At 44.0% G+C, this 24613-nt stretch overlaps 2 protein-coding genes across 3 annotated transcripts; both read left to right on the top strand.

The window, feature by feature from the left end:
* Positions 1–1138: 1138 nt before the first annotated feature.
* LOC109932363 lies at positions 1139–7179 on the top strand. 2 transcript variants are annotated; one of them, XM_048593146.1, is made up of 4 exons: positions 1139–1222; positions 2567–2703; positions 3701–3882; positions 4640–7179. In XM_048593146.1, exons 3-4 carry the CDS (start codon positions 3723–3725, stop codon positions 6286–6288), a joined length of 1809 nt encoding a protein of 602 aa, XP_048449103.1. In that variant the 5' UTR covers positions 1139–1222; positions 2567–2703; positions 3701–3722; the 3' UTR covers positions 6289–7179. The 2 variants fall into 2 exon arrangements, with proteins under 2 accessions (XP_048449103.1, XP_048449105.1); XM_048593148.1 differs by lacking the exons at positions 1139–1222; positions 2567–2703 and adding an exon at positions 4102–4242 and having other exon boundaries at positions 3768–3882.
* A 10041-nt stretch (positions 7180–17220) lies between these two features.
* LOC109932365 (HSPA (heat shock 70kDa) binding protein, cytoplasmic cochaperone 1) lies at positions 17221–23151 on the top strand (the record flags this gene model as incomplete). Its single annotated transcript, XM_048593145.1, has 4 exons — positions 17221–17392; positions 21558–21700; positions 22518–22704; positions 22927–23151. Coding segments are annotated over exons 2-4 (538 nt in total), but the record flags the coding sequence as incomplete, so codon positions are not given.
* Positions 23152–24613: the final 1462 nt, after the last annotated feature.

The raw sequence follows: 24613 nt of genomic DNA, 5'->3' as shown, positions 1-24613 counted from the left end.
GTATTTCCTTCAAAAGACCATTTTATATTTGATGTTTGCCCTGAGAATTTGCAAACTTTATGTTTAACAAATATTTTTTCGATTAGCATAACATCCTTCTAATTCTGTGATTAGGATTTGAAGTTAGATCAACCTGATACAATGGAAATCTCTTGTCGCTGGTCCTAAGGAATCTAAGTGATCATTATTTGAAAAAGTCTCCACTTCAGTCCTCAAGGAGCACGCACCCACAACATAAACCTGTTGATAAAATGGCCACATTGGTATCTAAATTGCTGGTTCACTCCATCTCACTTTTCTGTCCTCTCGTCTGTATTACATTTTATCTGTTACTTTTCAGCATAATTATGTAAGAAACAATGATGGTCCCAGTCCTGAGACAACCTATCCAATGCTGTCCCACCACCCCACCTCACCTTACATTAGTTCCTCGATTAAGTGCCATTTTGTATATCTTCAAGCCAATCTCATAATCATTCCCAGGATTCACCCTAAATTCCGACAGTTTTGTATTCAATTAAGATGCATTTCAGGTGAAGCTTTAACAAAGGCCTTTGGAAGTCTAGGCAAACTGCATCCCTGGGCTTCCTATGGTTCACTCACGATGTAACTTCCTTTGTGAATTCAGTTTGTCTGCTGTTTACTGAGTTACTGTGTGGATTACCCTCGCCTTTACTTCCAATAATCCATTCCACTATTCTACCAGTAGTGCAGTAAGACTGAAAGCCAACAGTTTCTGTTTGTCCACCCTCTTTGACTGGGCATCACATTAGTAAGTTTCCAGTCTGCTGGTGTAATGTTCCAGTGACTATCACTTCCATCTTGAGGATCACTGCTGTCTTTGAAATCCCTCCCTTGGTCTGTCAGTGCTCTGGGATAAATATCATCTATCCTTGGAGATTTAGTCATCTCGAGCTCTTTAGACTTTTCATCTTGTCCTTCCAATGAAAGGATAGATTGACGGTCAACACTGTTCCAAATCACATTTGTTGTCTTAAAATAGTAAACTTGATTCTGATAATTTTGTTATTCCAAACAGTCCAATCATCATCATCGTTGATTAGAAATTGATTATCTTTCAGCCAGGTACTCCTGAAGATACTATACGTCACAAGTTAATGTTTTTTGAAAGGACCATGTTTGAATAAAGTTAACTTTTAATAACTAATGCTCCTCTGTTCTCTCCTCTTTCTTCCCTGAAGACTGCAGACCGAACTGTAAGGTAAGTTAGCAACCATTTTCATTTTCATTTTCATTTTATATTGTTATCATAGCTGCCTCATATTGGGCCAAGGGTTTTGCACTGTGGCTTTCAATGCCACACTCAAAACTATCCCATCACTTGTGGCCACTCCAAGTGAAGGCACCAGCTCGCACTGGAGTGTAAGCCTCATTCTGTATCAGCAGATTTGGTGTTCAACCTCCCAACAGCCGTGAGGGTGTGGTCTGGGCTGATATCTCAGTGCAGGACTTGGAGCATTGTTGGTGATGCTGCCTTTCTCAGAAGAGATGTTAAACTATAGGTCTGGCTGCCAATATTTGTTCCTCACCTAACCCCACAAATCTAGTTGCAAATCATTTGCCTGTATCTGTTAAATAAAAACTGAAAGAACCGCGGATGCTGTAAATCAGGAACAAAAACACAAGTTGCTGGAAAAGCTCAGCAGCTCCGGCAGCATCTAAGAAGAAAAACTCAGAAGTGAGGAAGGGGCACTGGACCCAAAACGTTAACTCTGATTTTTTCTTCACAGATGCTGCCAGACCTACTGAGGTTTTCCAGCAAGTTCTGTTTTTGCGCCTATATCTGTTGTTTGGGAAATTGGATAGAAAGGGATGGACACTTTTGTCAAAATTAATTCAGTGACTGTGTTCTGAATGGGCCCCGAGGATGTAGAAAGCTTTTGTTTGCCCGCTTGACTTTTGGACAAAACACATTTGTAATTAGGAATGTGACCCCATCGTCACATAGTTGAATGTCACTTTGTCCAATTTAAAAAGCCCTAATTGCCTCCTGGTCAGAGATGTGCTAACCTAATGGGCATCAATTCTTGAAACTTCCCTCTCCTTATAGTTCACCAGCCAGTGCCTTTCTTCACAATTCAGATCATGTTAATTTCTTCCCATTCACTTCATTAATCATTAAGACGTCATTGACTCAGTACAATTGCCTCTGTGTGTGGCATCCAGAAATATGTTAGTTATGTTAATTGTATTGTTAAGCTAAAGGATAAAGAAGTGAAGGTATTTTTTGATTAAGCATCTTGAGCTCAAATAAAAAAAAGGAGTGCATTTTTGGCTGTTGGTACCAAAAACTGGATTCCATCATCGCCCAACACTATTATTTATTTGATACGTTTCCTTTAGTAAAGTGTTGCATAGTTGCTTAATCCTGAGCAGAAACTCTGGTGTGGAGCACAGAAGCTGTGTGCTGTTGCTATGTAACATGGGGTCTCCGTACTTCAGTGTAATGCACAACTGGCTAGATGTGTTATGTTTCACTGGCTATTTGGAAATTGGCTGCAAAAGAACAGGGATTTATCTGATTTCTGTTTCTGTCCTTCCACAGTTTGTTCCGACTGAAGGTGACCGCGCATGCGTAAAAGTTCTTCGAGACATTGAACCTGGAGATGAGATCACCTGTTACTATGGTGACAGTTTCTTTGGTGAAAACAATGAGCTGTGCGAATGCTACACTTGTGAAAGGTAAGGGATAAAATAGTCAAAAACCTGAAACCAAAACAAAAGATGCCAGAGATTTTCAGGAGCTCAAGGCACTATCTCTGGAGAGAGAAACTCAAACACTTCAGGCCTTCTTTTAAGTAGGAATTTTAAAAAGTAAGCAAAGAGGTAGGATTTGAGCAAGAGGTAAGTGGGGCAAGGATGAAAAGAAGGTCTGTGATTGGATGAAAGACAAAAGAATTTGACTTCTAGGTCAGAAGGGAGTGGTGTTGGGGCAGGAGAAGAAACAAGAGATATGCCGAGTGCAGTTGTGCTCCTGACTGCTCATAAACTCAACTACTCCCCAACCTGGCCACCCTCCTAATCCACTGTTTGTGACAGTGACTTTTACCATTCGCTCTGTTTTATGTCAGCATCCGCTGATACATTTCTTCAATTCATGAGATTTAGCTGTCGCTGGCTAGACCAGCATTTTATTGCCCCTCCCTAATAGCCCTTGAAAACGGGGTGGTAAGCCACCGCCTCAAATCTCTGAGTCAGTTAGGAGTCGGTACATTCACAGTGCTGTTGGGGGCGTGAGTTCCAGGATTTTGACCCAATATCAAAAAGAATGAGATATAATTCCAAGTCAAGATCATTTGTGGTTTGGAGGGAAACTTGCAGGCAATGGTATTGCCATGCATCTGCTGTCCTTTATCCTTCTAGGTGGTAGAGCTTGTGGGTTTGGAAGGTGCTGTTGACGGAGCCCCACTGCCATACAGTAGTGCATCTCGTAAATGTACACTCTGCTGCTACTGTGTGCTAGAGGTAAAGAGAGTAAATGTTGAAGGTGTTAGGTGGGTGGCATTCAAGCTCGCTGCTTTGTCCTGGATAGTGTCAAACTTCTACACCAGCAACTACCAACTCCTTGGTGAGACAGTGTAAAATATGTCAGTGGTAAGAAGGAGAGAATGATCAGAAATTCATGAATGAAGATCCATTTTACTCCTTAAACTAAAAGGTTGATCTTTACTCTTTCCAGGCGAGGAGAAGGAGCCTTCAAGATGAAGAAGCGTGCCATTGAGATGGGCGCATTCTGCAAGTATGGACTGAGAGAGACTGACAGTCGCCTCAGTCGTATGAAACAGAAGGGCAAAGGACGTCGGCCCAAGGGAGCGCGCGTTGATTTATATCAGAAAACAGTGGAAAGAGCCTTGTGGCAGAGTGAGTACAGTTGCAGAAAAGAAAAGCTTGTACAGTAAAAATCGAGTTAGCTGGCACCCCACCAACAAGATGTTCCACCAACTGGAACTTCTGATATTGCACCAGTTGGATTTCAAGATTTAATGTTTCTTCTTAAATCAGACTAGCAATCAGCCTTGTTGCTGAATTTTACAAAGTTTCCAACGTTTGAATCACTTCTTTGTCTCTTCTGGTTACCAGAACTGGACATGGTCCTCAAGGTGTGGACTGACCATCATGTTATAAGGTGTCTACTAAGGACATTGGCACAGCCCAGGAGCAGGCTGCATGCCCCTCACTGCTGATCAAGCAGACCAAGAACAATGGTTATAAATTCCACAGGTAAATGGGGACCCTTCCCTAAGTATCTCCTACCCCATGTTTCAAATCAAATTGGTTGTTAGATAACACTGATACCAGGACTAGTGGAAATACTATAATTGTCACCTGTATCCTTGTGATATAGAGAGGGAAAAATAGCCCATTTAACTGCTATGCAGTGAATGTTACTGGATTGTGTGTGTTGATTGAAGTGGTACTAGCCTCACTTCACAGTTATGATACTGTCCGTGGTCTAATGGGCAGCCAATCCTCACAACCTTGCAGACGTAGGGAATGGATGTATAGATGAGATAACAGCAAGATCTTTGCAGAACTGGACAAAAACCATTGTGTTTGGAGCCTGTCTGCCTATTGCTGAGCGTACTTATTGAATTTGTGCTTTTGTTTTTAATTACAGCTTCAGCCAGAAGGCTCACCTTAAGTTCAAAGAGGGGCAAACGTGGAAAATGGAAAAGGCGGACTCCAAGTAGGGTCCACGCAAAGTCACTGCCTGTGCTTCAGTCAATGCCTTTGCAGCTGCAGAACGCTCAGGCTGATGAAGTGACAGACGTGGCAACCGATGCCGGCTCCGTGACTCATTTGCAGAATGGGAGCCAGACGGCTGATCAGGGAGGGGAGACTCCTTCGCAGAAAGGTGAGGCAGAAAGCCTTCACTGTGGATTTGGCTATTCCTCAACATTACAGCTTCAGCCCAGTGCTGGGCAAACTGACCCTGAAACACTTGTAACATTCCAGATGCCAGAAGGCGTCTTCCTGAAGGACCTGCGAGTGGATTTGCATGATTGCACGAATCTGGTTGGACCGTTGATCAATCTAGATGAAGCAGCTACAAGAAAAAACGGGAGGTATGTGTGGGACAAGCCAGAGGCAAACCCAGGTCCAGTTACCCCCCAGTGTCCAGAAGACGTGTCCAAACAGAAAACCCCAGCCAACGCCAATGGAGTCCCAGCATCTAAGCTTGTTTGGAAAGATTGTAATACACCTCGTTTACCTGAAGTCACCGTTCCTTCATTGGACCAAGCACCAACAAAACCTCAGAGCACAAAAGAAGCCATTTCTACAGGCTCAACAGCTCATCATTTACAGACTGCCAGCGAGAAGGGGTCTGCTGGCACATTGACCAGGAAACGGAAGAAGAGGAGGAGGAGGAGGAGGAGGAAAAGGGCGTTGAGAGGGAGAACTAATCAAAAGAGAAAGAGCTCACAAAGCCCAGAGATACCACCAAGAAGGGCATTTGGTTTGACCCACTTTGTGAAAATCGATTTGAGCAAGGATGCTGTCCTTGTGACCAGTGTCAAAAATGAAGCACAGAGCTCAGTACAAGGCAGTGCAAGCTCTCAGCAAAAATGCAGTCAAAGTCCACACGTTTCAGTGGACGGGAATTGTCAAGCTGCACGCTCATCGGAAATTCGAGATGTCCGTGTTGTTCTGGAAGATATTTCGAAGATCTGTGAATGTGCCACTCGCACGTGGTACGTTCAAAGGAGGCTGTGTGCAAAGCTGAGCATGGGTGAAGAGGGAGAAAGCCAGTTGCTGGATTCCAAACTGGGAGCTGAGCCAAGAGCAGCTGGCGCATTGTGGAGGACTTTGCCCTGCGCTGAGCTTCACTCTTGTGCGAGCAGGCCAGCGAGGCAAAACAGGCAGACAGCTCACAGGCAGAGGGCAGGTGGTCGACAGCCGCTGAAGCAAAGCATCAAAAGGAAGGCGCCCGATGGCGAGAGAACAGAAACTGTGAACGGACTGGGCTCGGTAGCCGGTAACAACCCACCGTGTGACGCGACCCAGCGCAAACGCTCTAAGCATTTCCCAAGCTGTGCACAGGAGATGAGGGTGTGTAATGGAGAGGTGACAGGGCTGGGACCATCACAGAGTACAGTGTGTGCTGAAGGCATGCTGGCTCGTGATTGTTTTGTGTCCTCGGTGGAAGATGACAAAAGACCCGCGGCTTTCACCCCGTTTGCTAGATCCAAGCGCCTGCGTCTGGTTGTCAGTCATGGTTCCATAGACTTCGATATCTCCTCTTCGACGAGTGAGGACTCTGTCTGAGTATTACGTTGGGGTCAGAAATGATTCCACCCCACCCTCCTTACGCCCTCACCCACCTCCCCTAACCCTCATACCCCATAACGAAATATCTACAAAAAGGAGAGAGAAATTCAATTTCTAATGCTGCCCACACATACAGAGAAATAATGTTGAAATTCCTTCCTCCTGCGTCCTGTTATTGGTTAGCTCACTGGTTGAACTGTAACCATTTCCCCAGTTTGCACAATGATCTTGAGATGGTGGGGCTCTACTTAACATTGACTTTGCACTCCCAAGCATGGGACTCAGCCAAACCCAACTGGAAGCCCCAAGGGATTCTCCTATCTGGGGGCATCGCTTGTCCTCAACCAGGGCAGGAGTGATTAGAAGTGTTGTTGGCTGCATTGTAATTTGGGAGGCGGGGGGGAATCAGCCGATCTCTACTGAGGACAGCATCATCTGGGGTGCTGTTTGGACAAATAGCTAGCTTGACCGTTCAGTATCTGGATTAATGGGGGCACTTGACTGAGGTACCAGAGAGCTGAAGCTGCAAGAGTTGTGAGAGGGCAGGAGAGTCGGGGAGAAACAAATCTATATCTCTGTGCAAACTAGGAAGTGGCTGTGTCTGTCCTGCTGGTCAGTTTAGGCAGTGGGTTCTTGACTTAAGTAGTTCGCGAACTGGCAAGTTACACAGCATATAAAGAACAACTCACAAAAGTGAGATTGGTTTGAACTTTCCTGTGAGTTCTCCTTAAATAGAATTTGAAGTACTCTCTCATTTTCTCGACTCAGTCCCAGGGACAATACCTAAAGCTTCGTATAACCTCAGGATAACAACTTTTGGTGCTTATTGGTCAGCTGATGTGCTTGATATCCTTCCTCATGAGAAAAGTAAAAATGTTTTGTTTTAAAGCCAAGGTTTTCCTCCTTTTTTTTGTGTCTGTGAAGTCTACAAGCAGTTTTATGGGTTTTCTCTTTCTCGTGGTTCTAACAAGATCTGAAAATTTCACATGTATCCAAGGGTCAGTGATGTCATTCAGATTCCTGGGATCATGCAACAACCAGACAGACCATTCAGCTCTTTCCCCCATGCTGATTTTTTTGAAACAGTTGGCCCATTTAGCCCTATATCCCCATAGGTTCGCAATGTTTCCTTTTCACATACGTTTACAATGATCTTTTCAAAGTTGCAAATGAATATGCTTCCACATTCCCCTTCAGATGGTGTACACAACAATTTACTGTGTTTAAGATAAACCTCAACTCCCTCCTTACCCAGCTCTATTTGTCATGTAACATAAAGTGTGGTTTCAATAAAATGTAATTGCAAGTGTGTTGCGGAAAACACTCAGTAGTGCAGTTATAAGTTTGGATCTTTCAAGTAGGACACAGATAGTTAGAAATGTGTGTTGTTCTTGGTGTTTTGATGCAATGAGTTTAAGAATATCCCATGAAATGCAACATCAAAATGTTTTCTTCATAACATCTTGGCACTGTGTAGTAAATAGGCCCATGTCAACACTGGCTGTTGACCTTGGAATGCAGGGTGAGAATACGATATGCACGTGTGCTACCTATAGCAGTGTATATGTATGTGTTCGTGCACACATGAGTATGTGTCTGTTCATTTTTGTCTGTGTGCTCCCTCTGCTGGCCTGAGCTGGGTTTTAAAAAAAATTTCGGACTTGTCTGTACAGATTGTCATTAGCAATTAAATAAGAATGCTAAATCACTGCTATTTTGTCCATGCAGTTCAGCTGAAGAGAGTCCCATTAAAAAACAGTCAAAGAATCGAGTTAAAAGGATCAAGCTATATGTGTTAAGCCATGCATTCTTAGGCCACCTACCTGCTCTCAAAACATCTGTCTGTGTAACTAATGACTAGGACAAGTGATTTGGTGAAGCAATAAAATAAGAAATAGGAGTGTTCAGCCCTTGGAATCTGCTCCTCTATTCAGTAATATCGTAGCTCTACCTCAAAATCCATCTTCCACATATTGTTTGATTCCTTTAATAAGTAACAATTGATTGGTCTCGGTGGTGAATATACTTTGACTGAGTTTCCACTGCAGTCTCGGTTACTTCAGATCCTTTTGAACAAATCTCTCCTTGTCTCAGTCTTATCCTGAGATCGTGATACCTAATTCTATCCCTTATCTTTCTCAAATTATTCTTCGTCACTTAGTTTCCACACAGCAATTTTGATGTTTTATTTTGTTAAAAATGTTAAATAAATGCACAGTCTGTTATGCAAGTTAATCTTGTTGCATGTCTATAATAATCCAAAAGCACTGATGTGTAGGAGCAAATAATGGAATAATGACATTCGTTGCTAAAAGTAAATCTGCAGTAACACTTTTTATTTAAGGATGTAATTATAGATCTTTTCTAATTTATCTAATCAATATGGGAATATTGATCCTAGGTATTAGATTTTTTCATTTTTGGAGAATGGAATGGAATCATAGAATGGACACAGTACAGAGGAGGCCATTTTTGTGGCAGTCTCAGCAAGAGCAACTCAGCGAGTCCCACTTGCCTGCCTTTTCCAGGAACTCCTGAAATTTTTTCCACTTAAGTTAATTATTTCAACTGCTACTGCTGTGAAGGCGAAGATTGAATCCTCGTTCTCGGCGCATTCCAAATCCTAACCACTTGCCACATAAACATAATATTCCTCTTCCCACCTTTTGATTCTTTTGCAGTTCACCTTAAATTGGTGTTCTCTGGTTTCTGACCCTCTTGCCAATGAGAACTGTTTCTACCTGTCTACTGTCCAGATTCATCATGCCTTTGAACGAAAAGCTCCAGCTTCTCCCATCTATCCACAAAACTGAAGTCCCTCATCCCCAGAACCATGCTGTAAATCATTTTTCTGCATCTTCTCTAAATTTCTTCACATCTTCCTTAAACGTGTGGTCTGCAGTATAGTGTGCCTTACTCCAGTTGAGGGCCTTTCAGAAAACCAACTTCGACTGATGTAGAATTCTTCCGACACCTGCTAGTTTTGAGCACCTCATCCAACCATTTGTTCTTTTGGGAAAGTCCACATGCTCTCACACTCGCACGCTCACGCACTCGCACACGCTCACATGCACTCGCACTTGCACCCATACACTTGCATGTGCACCCTCACCCTCACACACACACACACACACTTGCACGCTAACACACTCACTCTATCGGCAAGCTGTTTAATCACCACAGCCTTGCCTCTTGCCCTTCATGACTGACATCCACATGGCCAGTTGTTTATTTTAAAAAAAATCAGGATAAAAATCACTGAATATGGATCAAGACCAATTTGGGACTGTTTATCCCATGTATTAGATTTGGCATCCTTTTGCTTTCATATCCATTGCTATTGATGTTTTTAACATTTATGTTGCGCACTTGTTGGCTTCATAATCAAGCAGTTAGCAGGCTGTGAGAGAACAAACTTATCGAACACAACCGAACATTTAAGCTAATTTCTTCTTTGTCAAGCGGCGCTGATCTTTTTCCTCTCCCTTACTGTGGCCTGCCTACACATTACTCACCATTCTATGGAGAAAATACTTTAAAAATTAGGGTCTACAAATATATTTATGAATCAATCCAGTCAGGAATTCGGGAGAAATGTCTTTATTGAGAGACTGATGTGAAAATGGAACTTGCTACTACAGGGAGCAACTGAAGCAGATTGAATTTGTCTACGTAAGTGGAAGATAGGTCAGTTCTTGTGGGAGGTACTGACTAAGGAGGTTTTCTGAATTTTTACAAGATGTACTGGAGAAATTCTCCAAGGCTGCTTGGACAGCACCTCTCAAACCCATGACCACTACCAGCTAGAAAGACAGACGAGGGCAGCAGGTACAGCAGGACACCACCAGCTGCAAGTTCCCCTCCAAGTCACTCACCATCCTGACTTGGAAATATTCCTTTACTGTCAGTGGGTCAAAATTCTGGAATTCACTCCCTAGCATGGGTCTCCCTATAGCACATGGTTTGTAGAGATTCAAGAAGGCAGCTCATCTCCATCTTCTCAAGGGCAACCAGGGATGGTTTTATTGTCACGTGTGTCGAAGTCCCGTGAAAAGCTTTGTTTACAAGCAGTGCATACAGATCATTGTAAACAAGGATGTATAGATCAAAATGACTTAGACAGAGGTACAGGTTACACTGTCCAGGGCGTGCTTTCGGCCAGATCAACGTTAGCAAGATCAATCATTATTTGAGGCTAGAGAGTCTATTCCATCAGGCTGATAACGGCTGGGAAGAAGGTATTCCTGAACCTGCTCGTGCATTGATCAGGCTTTGGTATCTTCTGCCTTACGGAAGAGATTGTAGGAGATCATTACCAGAGTGTGATTGGTCTTTGATGTTGGCAGCCTTTCAGCGGCAGCAAGCTGTGTAAGTGTAGTCTATAGATGGAAGGTTGGCTTCCGTGATAGTCTGGGCTGTGCACACCACCTTCTGTAGTTTCTTGCGGTCCTGGGCAGTGCAGTTGCTACGCCAGGCCGTTTTGCACCCGGACAGTATGTTTTCAGTGGTGCATCTGTAGAAGTAGGTGAGGGTCCTTATGGATATGCCAACTTTCCTGAGCCACCCTGTTTTAGTGCATTAAATTCTATGCAGTCACTTGTTTGGGAGAAGTGGTCATTTTTTTCTCACCAGCAAAGCTGCTACTTGAGGATGGGGGTAGGATAAAAAAACTCTATCCTCAGTTAGTTAACTGACCGGGGGGTAGTAATGTCCAAGCCAGATGTCAGTCTTTGCTTCATCTTGGAGTACAAGAGAGCATGACATGATAGAGTTTGGGGGAGGAGGGGTAAGGAGTGTGGTGAGGAAGAGAAAGTTGAGCAGGAGTTCACATCTCATTGATATAAATGGATACAAAAGAATAGATAGAAACTTTCTGCTAGTTGAGCTAGGATCTAAAAATTCGAGCTAGACGTTTTGCGGTGAAATTAGGAAACACTTCTACCTTCAAAGTATGCAGACATTTTTCTGCAAACTGTACTTACTGCTAAAACAAAAGCAAGATACTGCAGAAGATGGAAATCAAAATTGCCTCCAAATGAAAGGTGTAGACAATGGATACCCACACAGGCCCTGGTTCTACCTGTCTCTTTGAAGGGGTCTCCCTTCCACAACTCTCCCCAGTATAGTTGATGGTTAATGCTTTGTGGTCTTATCTGAAACAGGAAAAATAAAATCATGCATTCTGCTTCCAATTTCCATCTTTCTCACCTTTATGTGGTCCATCTCTCATTTTTCCCTAACTTCTGTTATCTCCATTTGCCAGGAAAGGTTGTCTGCTAGTATTCATTACAAGTTCCCAACTCCAACAAATGCATTGACTATGCCTCCTCACACAGTGCTTCATGTAAGCATCCCTGTTTCAGTTTCTCCATTGTGTCTGTGCCAATGATGTCAGCTTCCACAAGAGTGCTTCCAATATGTACTCCTTTTTCCTCAGCCAAGGATTCCTCCATTGCCCTCTCTTTCACCCCGCCCCTCCCCACCTTAAACTCTGGTGGACAGGTCCCTCAACAATGTTCACCACACTTACTGCATTTTTGCCCTCACCCCTTCCTCTCCTTCCCAGAAGTGGGAGGTAGGGTTTCTCTTGTCCATTCAACTTCGTTCCCACCAACTTTCGCATTCAAAAAGATCATCCTTCGCCATTTCCATCATCCCAGTAAGGTTTCCACCACTAAACTCATCTTCCTCCCCTCTCCCCACTCAACATCTGAAGAGATTTCTTCCGCCATGATATCCTGATCCACTCCTCTATTATTCCCAATACCTCATTTCCTTCTCATGACACCTCGTGCAATTATGGGGAAGTGTAAAATTTTCCTCGCTATCCAAGACTCCAATCACAACTTCCAGATGAGGCAGTCTTTAGCTTGCACTTTTAGTTTACTGTATTCACCAATCATCATGTGGCCTCTTCAATATTGTAAAGACACAACACAGACTGCACAACTGCCTAGCAGAAAACCACTGCTTGGTCTGCAAGCATGAGCCTGACCTTCCAGTCATTTCCCATTTCAATAAACTTGGTCTTTAATGTATATGTCCTAGGTCTGCTGCAGAGCTCCCCAATGTAAGCTGCAGCAACAGCACGTTACTTTCTGTTTACGCACCTTACAGCCTTCAGGATGCAACGTTGAATTCAGACAGTGACTGTTCCCCCTTCCCCCCCGCCCTCTGGTTTTCTTGGTTTTGCTTTTTTCAGCAGCAGTCACATATATTCTATCATTAAAAACCTACTCTGAATCTTCTCTACAACCATTACCACTCCCATAGTGATAGCTAATCTCATATACTCAAATCTTTCCCCTCATCACCCCTTTCGTTCCACTTGCTGTTTCTCCCTTTTCCAACAGCATAAAACCCATCACTCTTCTACCTCACTTCGGTTCTGAAGAATTCACCTTGGTCTCAAAACATTAATTCTGTTTCACTCTGTGATGATCATAGAATGCATACAGTGTGGAAACAGGCCAATTGGCCCAACAAGTCTACACCGACTCAGCTACCCTGTAACCCTACATTTCTCGTGGCTAGACCACATAATCCACACATCCCTGGACACTATGGGCAATTTAGCATGGCCAATCCACCTAACCTGCACATCTTTGGACTGTGGGAGGAAACCAGAGCATCTGGTAGAAATCCACATAGACACAGGGAGAATGTGCAAACTCCACACAGACAGTTGCCCGAGGCTGGAATTGAATGCAGGTCTCTGGTGCTGTGAGGCAGCAGTGTTAACCACAGCCACCGTGCTGCTGATGATGCTGGCCCATAGTATAGATTTGAGGTAAGAGGACAGTTGAGAATTATTTTCGCTCTGAAGCTTGAGAGAGTCTGGAACTCACTGCGTGAAAGGGTAGTCGATTCAGGTACTCCTATAACTTTTAAGCAGTATTATTCATTAACTATTCATAACCACTTCCATCTAGAAGGGCAAGGGCAGCAGACACATGGGAATACCATCACCGACAAGTTCCCCTCCAAGCTACTCACCATCCTGACTTGGAACCTTGTCGCTGTTCCCTTCTGTCTTGCTGGAGCTCTTGCAGCTTTAACTGTGCGATTACCTTAGGAACACAGGAATAGGCCATTTGGCCCCTCAAGCCTATTCTATCATTCAATGAGATTATCCCTCAAATTTTTTTTAAAATCTATCATCCTTTGTCTGTAGAAATGCTTCCTAACATCTCTCCCGAACGGTCTGACCCGCCATCTCAGCTTATGTCCCCTAGTTTTAAAGCCCTGACCCTGTGTAAACAGCATATCTTTATCTACCCTGCCTTTTCCTGTTGGTACCTTGAAGACTTTGATTAGATCACCCCTTAACAGTTTAAATTTTAGACACAACAGACCTAATTTGTAAAATCTCTCCTCGTAACTTAACCCCTGAAGTCCAGGTATCATTCATGTAAATCTTACACTCCCTCCAAGGCCATTATATCCTTCTTACGGTGTGGTGCCTAGATCTGTTCAGAGTACTCCAAGTGGGGTCTAACCAGGCTTTTGTTTGACTGCAGCATAATTTCTGCATCCTCGAACTCCTGTCCTCCAGATATAAACGTCAGCATTCCAATTGCTTTTTTGATTGTTTTCTGCACCTGTTCATGATATGCACCTGAGCCCCCAAGTCTCTTTGGACATCCACTGTAGTTAATTTCATACAGTCTAGAAAGTACCCTGATCCATCTATGGGTGGCATGGTTGCACAATGTTTAGTACCACTGCCTCACAGCGCCAGGGACCCTGGTTTGATTCCAGCCTCAGGCGACTGTCTGTGTGGAGTTTACATATTCTGCCCTTGTCTGCGTGGATTTCCACTGGGTGCTCCAGTTTCCTCCCACAGTCCAAAGATGTGCAGGTTAGAATGGATTGGCTATGCTAAATTGCCCGTAGTGTCCAGGGCAACACAGTATGGAGCTGGAGGAAAACAGCAGATCAGGCAGCATCAGAAGAGCAGGAAAGTTGATGTTTCGGGTCAGGACCCTTCTTCAGAACTGGGGAGCTGGGAAATATATAGAGGGAGGAGGGGTGGGGCTGGGGAAAGGTAGGTGGGATGGTGATAGGTGGGTGCAGGTAGGGAGTGGTGGGGATTGGTCAGTGAGGTGGATGGGGTGGATAGGTGGGAGAGAAGATGGACAGGTTGTGTCAGGTCAAGGAGGCAGGAGGGAGGATATGTAGCACTGGGGAAGGTAGGTGGGGTGGTGATAGGTGGATGCAGGTAGGGGGTAGTGGGGATTGGTTGGTGGGAAGAGTAGGGAGAATGGTTGGGGAAGAAGATGGGCAGGTTGTATCAGGTCATGGAGGTGGGACTGAGAGGGAGGGTTGGACATAGGATGAGGCCGGGGGTGGGGAGATTTTAAAACTGGTGAATTCCACGTTTAGGCCATTGGGCTGTAGGCTCCCGATGTGGAATATGAGGTGCTGCTCCTCCAGTTTCCGGGTGGCGTCATTGTGACACTGGAGGAGGCCCAGGATGGACATGTCATCGAGGGAGTGGGAGGGGGAGTTAAAATGGTTTGTGACCAGAAGGTTTTGTCATTTGTCACATACAGACCGCAGGTACTCCCGGAGTCTGCACTTGGTCTCACCGATGTAGAGGAGGCTACATCGGGAATAACAGATACAGTAGACCAAGTTGGAGGATGTACAGGTGAACCCCTATCAGATATGAAAAGTTTGCTTTGGGCCTTGGATGAAGGTGAGGGGGGAGGTGTAAGGGCAGGTGTAGCACTTCCTGTAGTAGCAAGGAAAGATGCCGGGGGGGGGTGGGGCTAGGGGGGAGTGTGGAGCGGATGAGGGACTTGCGGAATGAGCGGTCTCTACTAAGGGCAGATGGGGTGGGGAGGGAAATATCTCTTTGGTCTTGGAATCGAATTGTGGGTGGCGGAAGTTGTGGGGAATGATACTTTGGATGCAAAGGTTGGTGGGGTGGTGTGTGAGGAACAGAAGGATGCTGTTTTATTTTGTTGGGGGGGATGGTTTGAGGGTAGAAGTGCGGGAAATGCAAGAGATGTGGTTGAGGGCATTTTTGATCACCGGAGGGGGGAAGTTGCTGTCCTTGAAGTAGAAGGACATCTGAGATGTCCGGGAGTGGAACACCGCATCTTGAGAGCAGATGCGGCAGAGGCAGAGGAATTGGGTGTATGGGATCACAATATTGCAGGAGGGTGGGTGAGAGGAGGTGTAGTCCAGGTAGCTATGGGAGTCGATGGGTTTGAAATAGATGTCAGTGTTGAGGCGGTTACCAGAGGTGGAAATGGAGAGGTCCAGGAAGGGGAGGGAGGTATCGGAGATGGTCCAAGTGAATGTGAGGTTGGGTGAAAGGTGTTAGTAAAGTTGATGAGCTGTTCAAGCTCCTTGTGGAACACTATCTGCATAGTGTCCAGGGATGTGTAGGCTAGATAGGTTAGCCATGGTAAATTTGGGATTATGGGGATGGGGTGGGTCTGGCTCGAATACTGTTTGGAGGGTTGGTGAAGACTTGATGGGCTGGAATGGCTTGATGGACTTGATTTTCTGCAATGTGGGGATTCTATGATTCTATCCCTTTTTGGTCAAAAATGGATAACCCTACTCTTATACTGAATTCCATCTGCACAGTTTATCAATATTCCTTTGTAATTTTATGCTGTTATCTATGCTGTCTACAATGCCACCTAGTTTGTGTCATCATCAAATTTGGATACGACTTTCATGCTATTGTTCAAGTCATTAATAAATAATGTAAATAACTGAGGCCTAAACATAGATCCTTCTGAGACATCACTGGTCACATCCTGTTAATTTGAGTGCCTACCCATAATCTCTACATTTTGTCACCTGCCATTCAGCCAATTTCCCAGCCATGTCAGTAATTTGACTTCAGTTCCCTAAGCTTCTACCTCCTACGCTCCTTCTCCATGCCATAACATGCCTTCTCCACACAGATTGCAGAGTTTCCAGAAAACAATTCATCATATCTCTTTCATTACTATTTACAGATGGGCAATAAATGCTGGTTTGGCCAGCAACACCCACACCCTGTGAATGAATAAACAAAAAAAAGGTTTATTACACGACAGAGACCATGACGCATAGGAGCATAAGTAGAACATTTGCGTTTTCTCTGTTGCACCATGCAATGAGATTGTAATTGATCTGATAATCCTCAAATCTACTTTCCTGCCTTATTACGTAACCCTTGATCCCTTGATCCCTTTCCTGACTAAAAAATCTGCCCCCTCAGCTTCGAACATACCAACCCAACATCAACAGTCCTCTGGGGGAATTAATTCCACAGATTCAATACCGTCTGAGAGAAGAAATTCCTCATCTCTGTCTTCAATGGATGATCTCTTACTCTGAGATTATACCCTTTGGTCCTAGACTGTCACACAAGGGGAAACAACCTCTCAGCATATACCCTGTCAAATCACCTCAGAATCTTATGTTTTTCAATAAGGTTTCTGTCATTGTTCTAAAGTCCAAAATAGGTACAGTCCCAACATAATCTCTCCTCATAATATCAGTTATCAACTTTTTTTGTGGAGAGAAAATAAAGTATTTAGGTGAGCACTTGGCCACCCACAGGCTAAGCACATTAAAATGGGATTAGAATAGATAGATATGATGGGTTCACAGCCTTTATTTGAGTTGTTAAAAACTCCATTGCTTTATAATTTGGAGCATCAAAGTCCAGTGTCTCCCTATGGTTTATAATAAAAATAACTGATGATTTGAAACAAAAACAGAAACTGTTGAAGAAACACAACAGGTCTGGCAGCATTTGTGGAGAGAAAACAAAACTTTACGTTTCAGTTTCATTGAACCTCCCTGCCTCTGGCTTCAGTGAGATCAAGGCCTGAGGGGCAGGTGGGTTTCAAAGATGGCGGCGCTCAGATGGCAACATAAGCATGCAGTTGCCCCGCAGAGGCGTCACGTCCGGCCCCCTGACGCCACAAGGCAACCGTGACGCAACGTCCGGTAAGATGGTGGCGCCCATGGGCTGAATGCGCTGGAAGAATCTGGAAAGGTGGAGAAGCTTCGGTGCAGTCGGCAGCGGGAGGAGGTGGCTGCACGGCCGGGAAGGTGACCGGGCCAAGAGGTCGTGGATATCGGGGTAAGTGACCCTCCCCCCTGCTCGGTAACGGTGCATTGAAATGGGAATGGGACCCCGTGGAGGTTTTGGGGAGAGGAGGATGTGGGGTGTGCGACCATTTTGAGGCGTCTTGTTGATTAGGGGGTGGGGGGAAGCGATTCCTTTCAGTATGGGCCTGGTTTTTGGAGCGGAGCAGAAAGCTATTTCTGCGGCGACCACCCCCCTTCCCTGGGGAAGGTTTCTGACCGAAACCTCAACTCCGTGTCTTCCCCACAGATGACGCCAGACCTGCTGAGTTTTTCCAGTTTCGGGCTCTCGGCGTCCGCAGTCCGTTATTTCAGGCAAACTGCGTTTCCACACTGACTTCGTTGTTCAGGAGCATTAAAGCAGCACGTTGCCGTCTCTACATTGAGGATCGTTCTTATTGAATCCAAATGGGTTTCGTTTTGGCAAGGAGGGCGATGTGTAACATTTGGAAGCCTTGCATCAACTGTTGAGGGTCTTTCCTAAGGACAGAGAGGTATTCTTAATCTGTTCAGACATGATATAATCTCTCTGGAGGAGTGGGAGTTGATCCTGGGCTTCAAGAGCATTTTCCTCCTTATCCCCACGGAGGGATATATTTTACAGGTTTTTATAGCTTTAGGTTGTAAACTGAAGTCAGGAAAAGGGATCTTGTGCCCACAGTCATATCATCCACAATCTTGTTGAGTGGCAGTGCAGGTTTGAGTAGCTACTTTTCTTTCTTAGGCAGCTGTCACACAGCCTCCGGGAATGGATAGCAAGTGGCTGAGAAATGTGCACTTGTGCGATAATTGTAATGTCCCTGTGGACCAGGAGGCATGGTTCAACACTCACCTGCTTTAGAAATGTGTAATAACATCTCTGAAGAGGTTGATTTGAAATTATATAACAATTGGTTGAGACTGGGCTGAACGGATGACTTTTTTTCTGAAATCAAGAAGCACTTTTTTTAAATCCTAGTTTTCTGGTTAGGTTCTACCCTTGAGATACTAAAGACCCAGGCAAAACAGATGAAACTCATGATGGATTTGAACAAGGGATTCAGAGAGGCAGGTTCAGTGTTGAATGAATAATTGGAACTGAACTGGGAAGAACCAATAGAACAAATTCTGAGAAATAGGGGTCTTGCATTTGAAAATTGAAGGATGTTCTGTTTGAAGTGTTTAACATGTTAAAAATAATTTGGATCAATAGAGAGCAACTGTCTTTGGGGGAAAACAAGGACAAAGCTCAGGTAATTTCAGAAAAAGCCCAGCAGTTGTGTATTTTTTGCTTTATGGGCCAAATTTCCTTGTGAAATCACGGTCTGTGCTTCCACCATTCTCGTAGGCAGTGAGTTCCACATTATTACCCCTCATAACAGAAAGAATAGTTTCTTTCTCAAATTTACTTTGCTTCGCTTACCTGAAACCTTTAATTGGTGCCCCTTCATCTTTACAAAATCAGCTGATGAGAACAGCTCCGCTTTTTCTACCTTATTTAAACATGTTATAATTTTGTACTCTTTCATCAAAATTTCCCTTGATTATCTTTGCTGATAGTTCGTTCAACTTAGGCGTATGGCACAAAAAGCTACTAAAATCATTTCAATTCCCCCCGTTGGAGCAAATCTTTATTTGATGTTTTCTGTAGCTTGGGCAGCCCTGAGTTATGTCTTGCCTCTTGAAGATGCATTTTTAACCGGCAGCATTCTATGCGTATGTCAAAATGTGGAAACAAAATGTAGGCCACGTAGTATTTTAAAAAAAAATTTTGTAGGATGTGTGTGTTGCTGGTAAGGCCACCACTTATTGCCCATTCTTAAATTTCATTTGAGTTGGTGGTGAGCTGCTGCCTTAAACTGCTGTAATCCACTTGGTATTGGGAAGGAAATTCCAGGATTTTGAACCAGCCACAGTGAAAGAATGCAAATATGATTCCAAGTCAGGACAATGTGTGGCTTGAAAGGGAGCTTGCAGGTGCTGGTGCTCCTATGCCTTAGCTGCCCTTGTCGTGCAAGGTGGTGGAGATTGTGGTTTAGGTGGGTGATGCCGAAGATACCATCATGAATAGCTGTATCATCTTGTAGAGGATAAGTGGTTACACTAGTGGATGGGGTGCCACCATCTGGTGGATGGTGAACTTCTCAAGTGTTATTGGAATTGCATTTGTGTTTGAAAGAATAGAATAGCCCTTTCTGTCACAATATGGAGAGTGAAAAGTTTATACATTGCCAATTACAGCACTGACTTAGATACAAAAGTGCCTAGTAACAAAAAAACTGTGCCAAGATTTTAGATAATACAGAAAAGAGTTCAGTACAGCAGACCACACTGGCACTTAGCTTCCAGTCTGCACCGGGCCCTGGCTCCACACTGTGCTGGCAACATGCCGCATTGGGAAGCCGCAGCAGGAGGCCTCTACGGGACAAGACCGCTGTGCCAGGCTGGGAGTTCGCCATGCTGGGAGGCCGCTGCAGGAGCTCGGAACATTGCCATGCCAGGCCGAGAGGTCCCTATGTTAGGAGGTCGCCATGCCATGCCAGGGGGCCCGTATGGGAGGAAGTTGCCTTGCCAATGCCAGGAGTTTGCCAGGCCGGGGAATGTCACTCCTTGCCAGAGGCCAGGAGTCAAAGCAAAAAAAAAGGAAGAAGAAAAGAAGCACTAGGAGGAGAAAAGAAGAGCAGGTGGAGTGGACAAGTGTCCTACTCTGCCATCTTGCAACAACAAAAAAAAAAGTGGAGAGTATTCTGTCACACTCTAGGTGGTGTACAGGCTTTAAGGAGTTGAGAGATGCATTATTTACCTTTGAATCTTTAGCTGCTGAGTTGCTGTTGTAGCCATAGTATTTGAATGGCTGGTCCAATTCAGTCTCTGATCAGAGGTTAATACCCCACCATCACCCTGCCCTCTCTTGACTGGTGCGCAATATGAATGTTGACGATATGGGATACAGCAATGAGAATGCCATTGAATAGGAGATGGTTAGACTCCTTGTTGGTGATCATTACCTGGCACTTCTTTCTATGAGGAGGTTGTGATGTTGCAAATGCAGGCGATACATATAAAGCTTTTCTCCTTCATGTTTACTGACTGACCTGCTGTGTGTTTGTCTTGCACATGCGATGTGAGCCTGAATGTTTGCATATCTGGGCTTAGGAATAAGATTAGACAAGACGGCTAGGTCTGTCTACAGACACTATGTCCGCATGACAGGACAGCCCTTCCCTGCCTGTAATCAACAATTCTGAGACAATTCATGTACAACAGTATCCTTTCAGGAAAGAAATCTAACACTCTTGCCTGATCTGGCTTAGATGTGACCCCGAAACTATGGCACTTCTAAGACCGAGATTAGGAGAAATATTTTTCTCTGAGCACCATTAATATAGAACTCTCTTCCCCAGGAGGTCATAGAGGCTGGGACTTTGAATTTATTCAAAGCAAAGTCAGTTAAATTTTAGATGGACAAGCAAGTTGAGGATTATGGAGGACAGACAGGAAAGTGGAACTGAGACCACAACCTTGTGAGCCATGGTCATTTAAAATATGCAGCAGGATCAAAAGGCTAAACAGCCTACACCTGCTCCTGGTCTTGTTTTCCTATGTTGCTGACTCTTAGCTCTGAAACAACCAAGCAATTCTTTTACTCGAGGGCAGTTAGATATGGTAACAAATGCTGGCCTTGCTAGTGACACCCACGTCTCGTGAAGAATAGAGAGGATAAATCCCTTTTTGATGACACTGGTGCTTTTCGTCTCAATGGAGTGGTGGAAAGAATTAGAGTGTTTTCCTCACATTCCCTGCTTGAATGAAACAACAAGTGAACCATTTCCAAATTCCAGCACCGTTAATAAAAATCAGAAAATCAGCCAGTCTGGCAGCATCTGTGAAGAGAGAAGCCGAGTTATGAGTTCAAGCAAATGAACTTTTGTTAGAGGTATAACCAGTTTTGGCAAGCACAGAGGCAGAAAAACTGGGCTTGAGGAGAGAGAGAGAACCAAAGGCAAGGTCTAGGATCAGAAGGAAGGCAGGGGAGATTAATCGCAGTGCAAAGCAAAATCAGATAATAGGGCAAATAAACAAAATCCAGACTTTAGTCTGCTTTTCCCATTTACTTTGAGTATTCCTGGCATTTTCTATTTTGCTTTAAAAGGTTGTTGTTCGGTTTTCCTTTCTTCCAGATTGAGGCTTCTTAAAAATGGCAGACGGTGGATCTGAGAGAAACAGGCAACATCCCAGCAATCTGCAGGGGCTGCTGAGGCTTGCAGTGGAAGCTGGTTCAGTGGGGGATACAGCTCCTGAATTGCATCCCATGCCAGAAGAAGTACGTGTCAATTACTTGTTGTTTTTTTAGCCCACCTCCCTGACCATCCCCTGCCCAATGGCCTACTGTTTAAAAGGCATAACAAAGTTAGGCAGGTCAGCTCGCTTGGTACTCGAACACTGGCATTTACCAAGTTTGCTGTTGTGAGCTGGATAGCAATAAAGATATAATGGAGCATGTTGAAAATGCAGTAAAAGCAAGCACCATATCTGTGAAGAGAAATGGCAAGTTAACCTTTGAGTAATAGCCCATCATTTGAACCATGCTTTACTCAATGTTTCCAAAGCTTATTAAAATTGTAGGATAATTGTAGGATAACGATTAGCTTCAGTATAACAGCAAGTCCTTGTGAAGAATGCATGTGCAATGTGGACATGACCATAACCTGAGGCTGGAATTGAACCTAGGTCCCTGGCTCTGTGAGGCAGCAGTGCTAACCACCGAGCCATCGTGCCGATATTCAATTTAGAGGCCTATTCATAGAACAGGTAGAAAGGTTAAGTATGGCATGACCTGCACAGTTGTTGTCTCCTATAACTTAAAGGTTCTCTGCCTGCAATAGGCTTTGCAGGCTCACCTCTTGTTTCAACTTCCTAAATTTCATATTTTCCACCTGAATTTTATCTTCACCTGAGAACAGCACAATCCAGCAATTGGATTGGGGAGTGTCAGATTGATGTTCAATTATGTACTGCTCTGCTAATTCAGTGTCTGAAGTAGACCAATGATGCAGAGCCTGACTTTTGTCCTGTGCATGTGTTACTGCTGATGAACCACTGATTTTTCTGTGTGTCTCTCTTCCTGTTTGCTCCCAAAGCGGAGACAGTGGCTGCAGGATGCACTATCAGATGTATTTAATGGACAACTGGATGAACTGAAACAGATCAAGGATTGTCTTCAAATTCTGAGTGATACATCTGAAGATGACCTGAACGAGGATGGAAGGAGGAGCAATGCACTCGACACTGTAGCAGATCTGTGCGAAAACCTGGACAATGCAGGAGGTAATTGATGCTGCCTTTGAACCTTGGGAGTCATTTTCCAATTTCTAAAGACCTGTGGAAAGTTTTAGTATTTGTATAATGGCTTTCACATCCTCACTATATCCAAAGTACTTTATATGTGAAGCTGCTATTGTGGAGAATGAATATGATTGATATTCTCTATATTTTTAGCCCCGTATTCAACTGAGGGAGGTTTATTAATGCACTTTTTGCTTTATTTAGATTTCTGTAAGCTGGGTGGCATGCAAATTGTGGTCCAGAACTTCCTGGAATGCCCAGATCCAGAGCTTCGATGGCGAGTGGCAAACCTCATTGGCACCTGTAGCCAGAATAATCCCTTTGTCCAGGAGCATGTGTTGAACCTGGGCACCATGTCCAAACTCCTGGATCTTCTGAACAGTGACAGCAATGACATGGTGCGAATCAAGGCCCTCTTTGCTGTATCATGTAAGTGCGGCCAGTCTTGCCAGGATGTGGTGGAGAAAGATTTTGGAGTAGCCAGTAACTTTATTTCTTATGTTAATATCAAGCTTCGACTGTACTAGCTCCATAGCTATAAGAATGACTTGCATTTATTTAGCACCTTTCATGACTTCAGAATGTCCCAAAGTGTCCACAGACAATGAAGTATCTTTGAAGTGAAATCCCTGTGGTTATTCGGGGGTTGGGGAAAGAAAAGCAACACAGCAAACTACCACAAACAGCACTGTGATAGCTACCAGATATTTTGTTTCTTTGTTGATTGAATTAGAACAGAATTAGAGTTAGCTTTATTGTCACATGTACTGATATGAGTACAGTGTGAAAAGTTTACAATCTGCCACTTAACGATGCCACCTTAGGTACATAGATACCTATGTACAGATTCTTGAGTGTAAATTCTTAGGGAAAAAGTTAGAAAATAAGTAAAAAGTCCAGCATTATAGACATTCAAAAGTACAAAATCATAGTAATAAATTAGAAAAATAGAGATAAAAGGTTCAGAATAAGAGTCCTTCCACGACAATATATTAAAGGAAAAATAAAGAAATTAAAAGAGAATGTAAGACAAAGTGCACCTAGTCTATTTCACGGCTCTGGGCTGGGTGAAACCACCACCACCCACCCACCTACCCCGAATCCTGAGCCGATCAACGCAGACAAAAACAGCCACCGAATTGTGGGATGACTAATGACCAGGAAGACCGGGAGAATTCCCCTGCACCTCTTTGAAATAGCATGGAGTCGTTTGTGTGAATCTGAGATGACGGGGGGCTTAAGTCGCCTTAGAATGGATGGGACTGTCAATGACGAGCATTTATGTAGGACCTTTTATTGTAGAAAGGATCTCCAAGGAAGAAATATACACTGAATAGAATGACAAGAAAAGACTTTGTTGATGGCATGGATTTCTCTCTTGCTGTCTTAAGGGTAGAGAAAAGGTTTAGAGAGTTAACATCAGAGCATTGGACTAAATAGCTGATGATATGGTCACCATCCTGACGCACAGGGCAGGGATCTGCACAAGAGGAGACAATGTTGCAGTGCCAATATCAATGGACTAGTAATCCAGAGGCAAGGCTAATTTTTATTGCATATGTGTACTTTATTCATAAAAGCTATCAATAAGCATATAGTTTTAAACAGACTTTGTAGAGAGAGAAAAAAATGGGAATTTGACATTGCTCTAGAGTTTTCCTGCAGTTGCAAAGCAGAGGCATTTTCTACACATGTAAGGGGTCTTGGATCTTAACAGACTCTTGTTATACTTTGGCAGAAAGACCTAAGACAGTGATTGTTTCCCACTGCGCCTTGGTGGTAGCTGTCTTACGTGTGTCCCTCAGCACATCGTCCTGGACCTTGGAATGTGCCAGTTTGCAATGCTTGGTAAAAATCATGTCTTTGCCCTGGAGTCTTTCACTGAGTTGAT

Source organism: Rhincodon typus, unplaced genomic scaffold (genome assembly GCF_021869965.1).
Source record: "Rhincodon typus isolate 14 unplaced genomic scaffold, sRhiTyp1.1 hic_rhity00002400, whole genome shotgun sequence".
Lineage (NCBI taxonomy): Eukaryota > Metazoa > Chordata > Chondrichthyes > Orectolobiformes > Rhincodontidae > Rhincodon > Rhincodon typus.
The sequence above is the reverse complement of the archived record's forward strand: the minus strand, read 5'-3'. Positions and strand labels throughout refer to the sequence as shown.